This window comes from Hylobates moloch, unplaced genomic scaffold (genome assembly GCF_009828535.3).
Source record: "Hylobates moloch isolate HMO894 unplaced genomic scaffold, HMol_V3 SCAFFOLD_24, whole genome shotgun sequence".
Taxonomy (NCBI): domain Eukaryota; kingdom Metazoa; phylum Chordata; class Mammalia; order Primates; family Hylobatidae; genus Hylobates; species Hylobates moloch.
This window is the reverse complement of record NW_026652299.1, coordinates 16,630,808-16,644,243: the sequence shown is the minus strand read 5'-3', so window position 1 is coordinate 16,644,243 and position 13,436 is coordinate 16,630,808. Positions and strand designations below refer to the sequence as shown.

The window sequence follows — 13,436 nt, the reverse complement described above, 5'->3', positions numbered from 1 at the left end:
TCTTCTTCTTCCTCTTCTTCTTCCTCTTCTTCTTCCTCTTCTTCTTCTTCTTCTTCTTGTTCTTCTTGTTCTTCTTGTTCTTCATTTTGAGACAGGGTCTCACTGTATCACCCAGGCTGCAGTGTAGGGCATGATTACAGCTCACTGCAGCCTCGATCTCCTGGGGTCACTGAATCCTCCCACCTCGGTCTCCTGAATATTTGGGACTGTAGGTGTGCATCACCACACACAGCTAATCTTTGTATTTTTTGTAGAGACCAGCCTGTTGCTCAGGCTGGTCTTAAACTCCTAGACTCAAGCAATCCGCCTGCCCAGCCTCCCAAAATGCCAAGATAACAGGCTTGAGCCACCGTGCTGGGCCTTAGTCCTTCTTCTTAAGAAATCATTTACACTGTTGGTGGGACTGTAAACTAGCTCAACCATTGTGGAAGTCGGTGTGGTGATTCCTCAGGGATCTGGAACTAGAAATACCATTCGACCCAGCCATCCCATTACTGGGTATATACCCAAAGGATTATAAATCATGCTGCTATAAAGACACATGCACATGTATGTTTATTGTGGCACTATTCACAATAGCAAAGACTTGGAACCAACCCAAATGTCCAACAATGATAGACTGGATTAAGAAAATGTGGCACATATACACCATGGAATACTATGCAGCCATAAAAAATGATGAGTTCACGTCCTTTATAGGGACATGGATGAAGCTGGAAACCATCATTCTCAGCAAACTATCACAAGGACAAAAAACCAAACACTGCACGTTCTCACTCATAGGTGGGAATTGAACAATGAGAACACATGGACACAGGAAGGGGAACATCACACTCCAGGGACTATTGTGGGGTGGGGGGGAGGGATAGCATTAGGAGATATACCTAATGCTAAATGACGAGTTAATGGGTGCACCACACCAACATGGCACATGTATACATATGTAACAAACCTGCAAGTTGTGCACATGTATCCTAAAACTTTATAAGTATAATAATAATAAAAAAAGGAAAAAAAAAAAAGAAAATGTGGCACATAGACACCATGGAATACTATGCAGCCATAAAAAAGAATGAGTTCATGTCCTTTGCAGGGACATAGATGAAGCTGGAAACCATCATTCTCAGCAAACTAACACAGGAAAAGAAAACCAAACACCGCATGTTCTCACTCATAAGTGGGAGTTGAACAGTGAGAACACATGGACACAAGGAGGGGAACATCACACACCAGGGGCTGTTGGGGGTTCGGGGGCTAGGGGAGGGATAGCATTGGGAGAAATACCTAATGTAGATGACCAGTTGATGAGTGCAGCAAACCACCATGGCACGTGTATACCTATGTAACCTACACGTTCTGCACATGTATCACAGAACTTAAAGTATAATTTTAAAAAATTTAAAAAAGTCATTAATGAATATGATCTTCAGATATTTTATGTCACATCTCTTTTGAAGCTAGGGACTACGTTGATCTGTGGAACCCAACTTAGATCTTGGCTATTTATTAGCAGTAGTTTAAAAAAAAAGTTTTTAATCAGTTTATCTCATCATCTGACAAAGCTAAAACTTACTTTTCTGTTAAGAAACATCTCTCAAAATTGATTTGAGAGAATTGAACTTAAGAGCTGGTTTAGGTTCTTAAGTTTAATCCTCTTCTGCCATAATCCTCTAAATATTTGAAAACTCTGATAACTTCATCTTTCTTTTTCAGCTTAGATATTCTTAGTTCTTGAGATGTTCTTTACATTTTATGGTATTATATTATGACTGTTGATTTGGATATTTGTCTCTTTTAGAACTACTTTTATGTTTTGGGAAATTTAGTTTGTAGGCACATTTTGAATGAGTTTCATTTTGAATTTTTAATGTTCACTCCCATCCGTCCTCTCTAGTGATTCTGTAGTTTTATGGTTACTCCCTACCTGCAGAATATTTCAGAATTAGGTCTTAAAATAGTGTTTGGAGTCTCTTGCTCTGTAGTAATGTTGGGGATTTTGATAACTGGTCTTAGAATCGGGTTGTTTGCTCACCACATGCGGGTGAGGGTTTTTTCCCCTCACACAATAACCTCCAGTCCCATACCTTCCAAGAAAGCCATTGTGCCAAGCAGGAGTGACATGTCCCAGTGTCTGGCTTAAGCAGAGAGTCTTGCAATGCCCTCACTCTGGACTGAGCCCTTTTGGTTTCATCCTAGGTTGTCAGTGCCACCTTCCACACCTCAAGGCATGTGCTTTGAACCCCACTTATCCTCCAGGGTCCACAAAGATATTTCCGTCATTTTTCATCCTAATCCATCCTCCCTCCCTCCCTGCCTGCCTCCCTTCCTTCCTTCCTTCCTTCCTTATTTTTTTTGAGACAAGGCTTCACTCTGTCACCCAGGCTGGAGTGCAGTGGCACAATCTCGGCTCACTGCAACCTCTGCCTCCCGGGATCAAGCGATTCTCTTGCCTCAGCCTCCCAAGTATATGAGATTACAGGCACACACCACTACCGCCCGGCTAATTTTTGTATTTTTAGTAGAAATGGGGTTTCACCATGTTGGCCAGGCTGGTCTTGAACTCCTGATTTCACATGATCCACCCACCTTGGCCTCCCAAAGTGCTGGGATTACAGGCGTGAGCCACCGCGCCTGGCCATAATTACTTCTTTTCTGGGTATCTGTTTTTGTATTTACCTGTGTGACTGGATCAGAGGTTATGTGTCAAAGTGGCCTTGTTATGGCTTCTAGAACATTTGCTCCTTATTATAGGTGAATGCTCATTTGATATCTGGACATGACTAAAAAGTTGATATGCTGACCAGCCAAAATCTCACCTTGCTGTTGGGCACAGGAGCTCAAAACTGAATTACGTTTTTTGGGAGCAGCTATCTACCACTGTGACTTCAAATTGAGCTTGTGTTCTTAAAGCAACTAGTGACATTTATAGATGCTGCTGCTGAGCTAAATGTAAAGGTCATGTATTCCTTTGCTACTCAAAGTGTAGTCTCCTGAATAGCAGCATCTGGAAACTGGTTAGATATGCAGAAGAGTATTGAATCTGCATTTCACAAGTTCCCTAGGTGATTCCTATGCATATTTAAGTCCTATTTTATATTAGTTTAGATTAAGCATTATGAAGGGAAGCTGAGGTCATAGGATGTTTAAATGATAGTATTAAGTTTTATGATTTTTAGTGAATTGACAGATAAATCTAAGTTTTCTTTTGTTAGCTGATTCGTTAATCTATTTTGTGTGAGTGATCATTCATTTCTCTTTGTCTGAAATTTTGGTTAAATATTCAAGGCTGGCTTTAATTTGAATTTATTTTCACTTAAAAGACATCCTCTCCCCAAACCAAGTCTTATGCTTTATAATACTTTTACTTATTTGAAAAATGAATCACCTTTTTTTCACATTTAATATGTCTGAAGTGAATAGTAAGAAATGGTATTTTATGATTAAAATAGTAAAAGATACTTTAAAGAGCATTTTGCTTAATAGAATGTAATATCTCTTTTTCTAATAGCAGTTTAAACAGCTTTATTTTAAAGCTATCGCATTGTTTTTGAAACTTTTTTTTAGCTACATCAAATGAAAACATTTGTGGAAGCAGTATGCAGAAATTATGGAAATCCTTCTGTACACACAAATATGTGGACAAAAATACAGTGATTCTTTGGAAAGTTTACTTTTCCATTTTTTAAAATGCAGTCTCACAATTGCCAGTACTGTTCCTTACTATGGGATCTTTCCTCTTGTTCATCCCTGATCCACCTCTTGAGCTTTTGGACTGTGAGAAGGATTTTCTGTGAAAAGGATTTCCTAACTTTTGCATCTTTGGCTCTAATGACTTCGGTGACTTATTTTTCCTTTGGAATGGCTAGAATATCATGCTTTTAATAACTAGAATATGCACACTATTGTTTAACACTAGAATCTGAAAATCCCGGTTTCATAAAGGTAGTATTAATCCATTCCATAAGTTTGAAATTTTGATGTTGAATTAATATGAACAGGTTATCAGCATTTACACGGTATTGTCTTTGCATGTATTTCCTAGGGATGTCCTTTAACTCCATTGCCTCCAGTTAGTATTGCTATTCGATTTACCTATGTACTTCAAGATTGGCAGCAGTATTTTTGGCCTCAGCAACCTCCAGGTGAGATCATTCAGAATTATATTTAACTTACTGAATATAAATGGAAAAGAAGATACATTCAGAAATTAAAATTACTTAAGAGTTTCAAGTGTTTTACATTAGAAATATTTGTGATTCATTTTAAATGTAATATTGTTGCTTTCATTGCCCTTATTTTTTTTCTCTTAAAGAAAAAGTGTAGGTTCTCTAGAGATAGTATTACTCTATATTTGACAATCTGTCTTTGAAAGCCTTATTTATAAGGCACCGCTTGCTGTGGCACATCATGTGCCATAAATTATTATGTAGCGAACGATTAACATGTCTGTTTTTACACTATTAGAAGAGCTGTTCTCAGCTCACCCTTATAAACTGAGAACACTCATGCAAAAAGCTTTGAAGAGAGTAGTGTTTCAAGAAAGGGGGCAAATAAGGAAAGCAGAGAAGAAAAATATATGTAGGGGAAAAGTAATAATTAACTTGTATGTTACAGAAATATAATCAAAATCAATTTGCCTGCTTACCCTTGATAAACATTCATTCAACAATTATTAATTATTAACCTGAGACTAGGCGGTGCTAAGACAGCAATATGAACAACACATTACCTAAGTTCTAGAAAATCTCAGTTTCGTGGACATATATCCTAATTAATATTTTGATTCCTGGGTGTTTCTTTCACATGTTTGATTATATTAAAGCACATCTAATAAGGAATATAATACAAACTTATAAAATATAAGCATTTTACTAGCCTGAAAACATTTTTTAATCTACCTCTCCTAAAGAGAAATAAAATAAACTAATATTCTTTACTGTTTATTTTTATTCCAAGTAGTTGGCTATTTATAGGAGTGAAAATAATTGGTAGGCATGAGATGATATAAAAATTAATATAATACAGGCCGGGCACGGTGACTCACACCTGTAATCCTAGCCCTTTGGGAGGCCAAGGCAGGCAGATCACCTGAGGTCAGGAGTTCCAGACCAACCTGGCCAACATGGTGAAACCTTGTCTCTACTAAAAATACAAAAATGACCCAGGTGCAGTGGCAGGAGCCTGTAATCTCAGCTACTCTGGAGGCTGAGGCAAGAGAATCCCTTGAACCTGGGAGGCGGAGGTTGCAGTGAGCCGACATTGTGCCACTGTACTCCAGCCTGGGTGACAGAGTGAGACCCTGTCTCAAAAAAGAAAAAAGAATAATGTAATATATCCTTAGCTTTTGGCAGTTATATGTACTAGTACTGTTTTATTTTATATACCACAAAATAATTTGCAACTCTAATGTACACTAAAAGGACCATATCTAGACTACAACAGAGAAATAAAAGCTAAGCTTTAGATTTATATCAGGAGAAACACTCAAATGTTTGTATTGGTAATTTTAGTTCCCAGATAACAGTACTCACTGGACAATTTATAGTCTACGTCTGGTTAGAAGTTTCCATTCTTATCTTCCTTTTTTTTCTTCCAAGGCTACTCTCTTAAAAAGCAGTTTTAAAGATTTCCTAAGGTGGTATGGTCTGCTCATGATCTGTGAAGAAGCCCAAGAGTTAGAACCTTAGCATTATAAGATTGCAAATAAGGTCTTTGTTAATCTTCTATTGTCAAGTTTTTAAAATGGAGATTAAAAATATTAACCTTCTCCCTCAGTAGATTGAAAGCCATATGAATTCTTAACATTTTCCTTTATAAGGGGGAAGGGACTGAACATATAATATGGATGAGACACTGTGCTTTTCATATTTTATATCCCATTTTGTATAATTTTCACTTACCTATGAGATAATTATATTATTATCTTTTGTTTTGTTTTGTTTTGTTTTTTTGAGATAGAGTCTTGCTCTGTCACCCAGGCTGGGGTGCAGTGGCATGATCTCGGCTCATTGCAACCTCTGCCTCCTGGGTTCAAGCAATTCTCTTGCTCCAGCCTCAGCCTCCTGAGTCTCTGGGACTGCAAGTATGCGCCACCACGCCTGGCTAATTTTTGTATTTTTTAGTAGATATGGAGTTTCACCATGTTGGCCAGGCTGGTCTCGAACTCCTGACCTCAGGTGATCCACCCTCCCCAGCTTCCCAAAGTGCTGGAATTACAGGTTTGAGCCTCCGTGCCCAGCCCAAGACAAGTATTATTATCTTTCTTAGAGATGTAAGTTTCTTAAAGAACCCATGTAACTGGCTTAAAGTCATATGGTCACCAAGTGATAAAGTTTGCATACAAACACTAGTCAAACACCAAGTCCGATGTGCTTTTCATTCCATGAGTTGCTTCTCCCTTTTTAATTCAGCTAAAACTTTTGTACAGTTATATTTTAGTAATAATTTTTAATTTACTAATTATAAAAATGTGCGTGTAATTTTGAAGCTTTTACAAACTCACTTGTAACAATGCTAGTCATTGTGATCTTTCTTATTATAAGCATTCTTTAGTTGGAAAAAGGGAATTGACTTGAGAAAATTTACTGAATCAAGTAATTGATTCATATTTGATGACTAATTTTAATCATTTACTTAGGATGTAGATAAATATCAGATGTGATTTTAGCAAATTTGGGAAGTTTTCTTAACTCAGTAGGCTTTAATTTCAGGAAATCTTAGTGTAGTGTGAATAATTAAATATCACAGTTTGTATTATTTCAAAGAGAAAAAAATCCTTTTGATGCCTTTTAGAAATGCTTATTACTTCCTCAGGAGAGATAGAACTAAGGGAATGATTTACCCTCTAAGTTCTCTTCCAGTCTAGTATGCCATTCATAATGGAAAGGAGGTTCTTTTCTGATCTTTATATATTTCCATTTACTGTCAACCAAAATATAATGTTATTAATGATGACAAATGTACTAATTTCCTATTCAGAAATTACTGATAGCAAAACTGATTAATGTAGTTGGTGATTTTTAAATACTTGGATACTCTTTTTGGGTTATACTAATTACATTCTTTTAAAATGCAAAAAAATTTACAGAAATAATATTCTCTTGAGTAATATTTAAGGAATATTTCAGAAGGGCAAAATTTAGAATACATGGCCTGAATGAAATACTAGATAAATAGGAAATAATTGTGCCCTTTTACTATAACGTTCTCTGGGGAAGTCAAATATTTGTTAGACTACATATGCTGTAACTTGCTCTAACTTGCTAACTTGCTATATGTGTTCTCTTGTAGACACTTTTAAAGCTGTAATATTCCAAAGGGCTTAACTAGATTAGACTCTTCTTTATTTTTTCCCAAATAATGGAAAAATATTTCTTTTGTTTAGACATAGACGCCCTTGTAGGAGGAGAAGTTGGAGGCTTGGAGTTTGGCAAGTTACCATTTGGTGCCTGCGAAGATCCTATTAGGTGAGAATTTCAACCTGTCATTTGAATTGTGGGAATATTTTACTTTGAATTTATATTAATATTGATTTCACTGTGCTTTATGATGCTATAGCCTGCTGGGATGAATGTAGTACTGGAAATAAAGAAAGACGTACACCTGGGCCGGGCACAGGCTCATGCCTATAATCCTAGCGCTTTGGGAGGCTGCGGTGGGCAGCTCCTGAGGTCAGGCATTCGAGAGCAGCCTGACCAACGTGGCGAAACCCCATCTCTACTAAAGAATGTAAAAATTAACTGGGTGTGGTTGCGCACACCTGTAATCCCAGCTACTCAACAGGTTAAAGCACAAGAATCACTTGAACCCAGCAGGCAGAGGTTGCAGTGAGCTAAGATCACTGATGCCAGTGCACTCCAATCTGGGCAACAGAGCAAGACCCCGTTTCAAAAAAAGAAAGAAAGACCTACACTTGCTTTCTTTATTTTATAATTTTACATGAAAACTTTCTGAGATTTAATATTCATCTATAATTCAGCAAACTGTGTCCTTTGCCAAATCTGGCCATTAGCCTATTTTTGTTTGGCCAGTGACGTCAGGATGATGTTTACATTTTTAAAGGTTATGAAAGAAAAAAAATAAAATAGAGACTGTACATGGTTCACAAAGCCTAAAATATTTACTGTCTGGCTCTTTATAGAAAATGTTTGCCAATTCCTGATCGATAACATTTTTCAAACGAGATATAATTTACCTGCCATAAAATTCACTATTTAAACGTATACAATGCAGTGGCTTTTAACATTTACAGAGCTATGCAACCATCATAATCATCTAATTCCAGAACATTTTCATAACCTGAAAAAGAAATTCTTCACCTCTTAGCCATCATTTCCCCCTAGTCTTCTCAGCCCTCCGGCTCTAGGCAAACACTGATATACTTTCTGTCTCTTTGGATTTACCTATTCTGGACATTTCGTATAAATGGAATCATATAACCTGTGGCTTTCTTTGTGTCTGACTTCTTTTAATTAGCATGTTTACAAGGTTTGTCCATGTTGTGGCATGAATCAGTACAGTAGTCCCCCCCTTATCCACAGCTGGTATGTTGCAAGATCCCCAGTGGATGACTGAAACCATGGATAGTACCACACACTAAATATACTGTTTTTTCCTATGCATACATATAAGTAGTAAAATTTAATTTATAAATTTGGCACAGTAAGATTTCCAGGTGATGTAGTAATACAGAATAAATAAATAAATATATATAAATGAGGCATAGTAAGAGATTGACAATAATAACTAATAATAACATAGAACAGCTATAACAATATACCTTAATGAAAGTTACGTGAATGTGATCTATCTCTCTCAATATATCTCATTGTACTCTGCACACTTTTCTTGTGATCGCTCTGATCACCAAGACAGTTACTAAGTGACTAACAGGGCAGGTAGCATAGACAGTGTAGATACACTAGACAAAGGGATGATTCACCTAATGGGGTGGGATGGCACAAGATTTCATCATGCTACTCAGAACAACATGCAATTTTAAATTTATGGATTTTTTTTTTTGGAATTTTTCACTTAATATTTTCAGACTGCAGTTGATTTAGGGTAACTGAAGCTGCAGAAAGTGAAGCTGTGGATAAGGAGGAACTAATGTACTTCTGTGCTTTTTATGGCTGTAAATATACCATTGTATGGATATGCCACATTTTGTTTATCCATTCATTAGTTGGTGGGTTATTTATGCTTTTTGGCTAGTATGTATAATGAGTTGAATGTTTACAAAACATTAAGTTCATAAGGATGTGCTACCATTTGCTAAATAAGTTGTTTCCAGTATATTGTATTATAAATAATGCCACTGTAACATACTTTTATTTCCTTGGTATAGTTTTCTAGAAGTATTAAATATAATTGCTGAGTCAGTATTAAAGCTTTTGGGTGTATTTTATGTTTTTTAGTGAACTCCATTTAGCTACTACATGGCCTCATCTGACAGAAGGGATCGTTGTGGATAATGATGTTTATTCGTAAGTATGTTAAGAGTAGTAGTACATTGAGATTAAAAAACTTCAGTAGAATAACTCTCAAATTGCTAGTAATTTTTATATGCATTTTTTATTATTTTGTTTTGATTTTAGTGTTCCCTTTTGTGTTTTATTGTCTAAGGACTTTGATTTCTTATGATGTTATTTATTTATTTATTTATTTTTTTTTTTGAGACGGAGTCTTGCTCTGTCGCCCAGGCTGGAGTGCAGTGGCACAATCTCGGCTCACTGCAAGCTCTGCCTCCCGGGTTCACGCCATTCTCCTGCCTCAGCCTCTCCGAGTAGCTGGGACTACAGGCGCCCACCACCACGCCCGGCTAACTTTTTGTATGTTTAGTAGAGTCGGGGTTTCACTGTGGTCTTGATCTCCTGACCTCGTGATCTGCCCGCCTTGGCCTCCCAAAGTGCTGGGATTACAAGCGTGAGCCACCGCGCCCGTCATGATGTTATTTTTTAAAAACTTATCCAAATGGCTCTATGTAAGAGTAAGTTTAAGAGAGGCTAAATGGATTGCTTGTCCTTCTATGTTTTCATTAGACTGCATTTTAATAAGTTCATGAATCTTGCAGATTGTCATAATTAGGATTTTACGTTTATTGGTTTACATTTTAGTGATTTGGATCCTATTCAAGCTCCACATTGGTCTGTTAGAGTTCGAAAAGCTGAGAATCCTCAGTGTTTGCTAGGTAAGGTATATTATGCTCCTTTCCTGAAATATCGCTGATCTGCCTAACTTCCAAATCAGAAACACTGCATACATTCTTTATACTTTGTCACCTCTTCAGTTAACACCATGTAGGAAAAGAATCACTGCCAATAGCAGTGAATCCTTTTTTGAATAGTGCCAGCAAATTCTCCATTATTTTCTCATTATCTCAGCTTTATTTTTCTGATGCTTTTATTTATTTTTTATTTTTTTATTTTTTATTTTTTGAGACGGAGTCTCACTCTCAGGCTGGAGTGCGGTGGTGCGTCTCGGCTCACTGCAACCTCTGCCTCCCGGGTTCAAGTGATTCTCCTCCCTCAGCCTCCTGAGTAGCTGGGACTACAGACGTGTGCCACCATGCCTGGCTAATTTCTTGTATTTTTAGTAGAGACAGGGTTTCACCATGTTAACCAGGATGGTTTTGATCTCCTGACCTCATGATCCGCCTGCCTCGGCCTCCCAAAGTGCTGAGATTACAGGCATGAGCCACCGCGCAGCCTTAAGATGCTTTTTCTTTTTTTTTTTTTCCTGGATGCTTTTATATTATTCCCTTTCCTTCCTCCTGTGGCATAGTCTGCATCTTCTGTTTCTGTTATTGAAGTCCTTTTTGCCTTTTGTTGTCCCTCTAGACCTGTGTTATCTGAAGAGCACTGTTTTGTTTGTTTGTTTGGAGAGGGAGTCTCACCCTGTTGCCCAGGCTGGAGTGCAGTGGCGCCAGCTCAGCTCACTGTAAGCTCTGCCTCCCGGGTTCACGCCATTCTCCTGCTTCAGCCTCCGGAGTAGCTGGCACTACAGGTGTCCGCCACCACACCCGCTAATTTTTTGTGTTTTTAGTAGAGACGGGGTTTCACCATGTTAGCCAGGAGGGTCTCGATCTCCTGACCTCATGATCCGCCCTCCTCGGCCTCCCAAGGTGCTGGAATTACAGGCGTGGGCCACCACGCCCGACCTGAAGAGCACTGTTTTTGACGGTGCGCTTTAGAGCCCTTCTGTCACATCTGCAGCCTATTTTCTGATACGGGAAAAGAAATGTGAATAATCTTACACACCTCACAAGGTTATTTGAGGGATCAAGTGAAATAACATAAATGGAAGTACTTTGAAAAATATTAATTGCTATTCAGATAATATTATTGTGTCTTATGTCTGGGATTCGTCCCCTTCTCTTTTTTTAGGTGTATGTCTTTCATGAAGTCTTTTGAACCCATCTCCTCAATGTGCCTTGTCATCGTTTTCCTCCTTATATTTAGTACACATGAAAATATTTTCTCCTTTTCTTTATGTTCATCCATGCTACCTTAACTCCCTATCACTTGATATATTACCATTTAACTGATGGAGTTACCAAATATTTATTATAACAGTAATGATGCATTTCTCTAAAGCATTGTTTTCTTGGACTCTTTATCATTCATATGCTATTTGTCAAATGCTGATTAGTAGCTGCCATTTGTGCTAACTATATAATAGTGAATACAAAGATGTATAAGGTGTAAGTCCACCACTGGCGAATTTGTCTAGGGTTTTAGGGCAACAGTATAGGGGTCAATGTCAAGAGTTTTACAGTTGGACAGACTTCAGTTCAAATCCTAGATTCACCAGGTTGGTCAAGTTTCTTAATATTTTTAAGCCCCAGAGTCCTCATAAATAAAATAAAGATAACACTAGTACTTACTTCATAGGGTTATTGGGAGGATCAAATGAGATTATGTACCTGTTTGTGTGTGTACATATCACATTTAACAGTGCCTTTTTTATAGTAAATGAACAGTAAATGGTTTCTGTTGTTTAATCGTTGAATTACTCATATTATGTTTACGTACTAAGTTACTTCTTGGTAACATTATTATTCCTCGTCTTGTGACTCTATGATAATTGCTGAGGACCTTAGAATTGAAAGTATTCTCATTTTAGTTTTACATTCCATGATCTTACCCTACCTCTTTTAATATTTTGTATGACTAGATTATAGACTTTTCCTACCTTTCTGAAGAAGCCTCAAAAAAGTTATGGGTTAATTCAGAATTAGTTGGTGAATTATAAAATTTAGATGTACTTGATGTATCTTAGTACTGATAGTACTTGTTAAGCATTCATTTATTTGTGTAAACATTGTAGCTCTTTAGAAGATTCAAATCACTTTACCTCTGTTTATAATAATGACAGACAGCTGGGTGCAATGGCTCATGCCTATAATCCCAGCACTTTGAGAGGCCGAGGCAGGTGGATTGCCTGAGCCCAGGAGTTTGAGTCCAGCCTTGGCAACATGGCAAAACCTCGTCTCTACAAAAAATACAAAAATTAGCTGGGCATGGTGATGCACACCTGTAGTCCCAGCCTACCCAGGAGGCTGAGGTGGGAGGATCACCTGAGCCTGGGAGGTCAAGGCTGCAGTGAGCCATGATCGTGCCACTGCACTCCAGCTTGGGCAACAGAGTAAGACCCTGTCTCAAAAATAATAATAGTAATAATGACGGAAAGAATACCATTAATATGTAGCAGAAACTGAAATATCTTTATCCTACATGATTTCATAATCCTCTAGAAACATGTCTTTAGCATTTCTTCTTAATTTTATTAATGGATTTAGATTCTAGTAGTGTAGCAGTTGGGGAAAGATTACTACATACATAAAGTTCTTGTTACTTATATAACTTAATGACAAATGGATACTTTGTCTCATTGAGGCATATAGTAAGTACTATTAGGTACAGTTATTTTTTTTCTTTCCTTCTAGAAGGAATTCTAAGGAAAAGCTTTTTAAATATCCTGGGACATGGAGAGAAAGAAAAGAACAAGGCTACCTTTGATATAGGATTAATTTTTGTCTTTTTCAATGGAAAAACTGAATGGTTTTACTTTCTATCATATCTTAGTTAATAGCTTTTGTGGAAAGACGTACTTTAATTTATAGGACTGATTTTTTTTTTCAGTTAAGTGTCAAAATAACTTCTTTCCTACATAGGTGATTTTGTCACTGAATTTTTTAAAATTTGCCGTCGAAAGGAGTCAACTGATGAGATTCTTGGACGATCTGCATTTGAGGAAGAAGGCAAAGGTAACCTACATTTTTTTTTTTTAACATTACTTTCAAATGTCTTACTCTTTTTCCTTGACACATTTTTCAGCAACTTTTCATCTGTTTTCTCATTTTGAATTAAGTTGGATAATCAAGTTTTGATGGACTAGACAGCTACAGTTCCTTTCCAGGCTGTACCCAGTGCTTG

The 13,436-nt window shown here is 37.3% G+C and overlaps 1 protein-coding gene across 2 annotated transcripts in view; it reads left to right on the top strand.

The window, feature by feature from the left end:
• RAB3GAP1 (RAB3 GTPase activating protein catalytic subunit 1) overlaps nt 1-13,436 on the top strand; it is a 120,029-nt gene that overhangs the window by 66,714 nt on the left and 39,879 nt on the right. For both annotated transcript variants that reach the window (XM_032146029.2, XM_032146028.2), the window contains exons 8-12: nt 4,043-4,142; nt 7,385-7,466; nt 9,417-9,485; nt 10,116-10,189; nt 13,175-13,267. In XM_032146029.2, the coding sequence (XP_032001920.1) occupies nt 4,043-4,142; nt 7,385-7,466; nt 9,417-9,485; nt 10,116-10,189; nt 13,175-13,267 (418 nt within the window). The remainder of the gene's footprint in view (nt 1-4,042; nt 4,143-7,384; nt 7,467-9,416; nt 9,486-10,115; nt 10,190-13,174; nt 13,268-13,436) is intronic.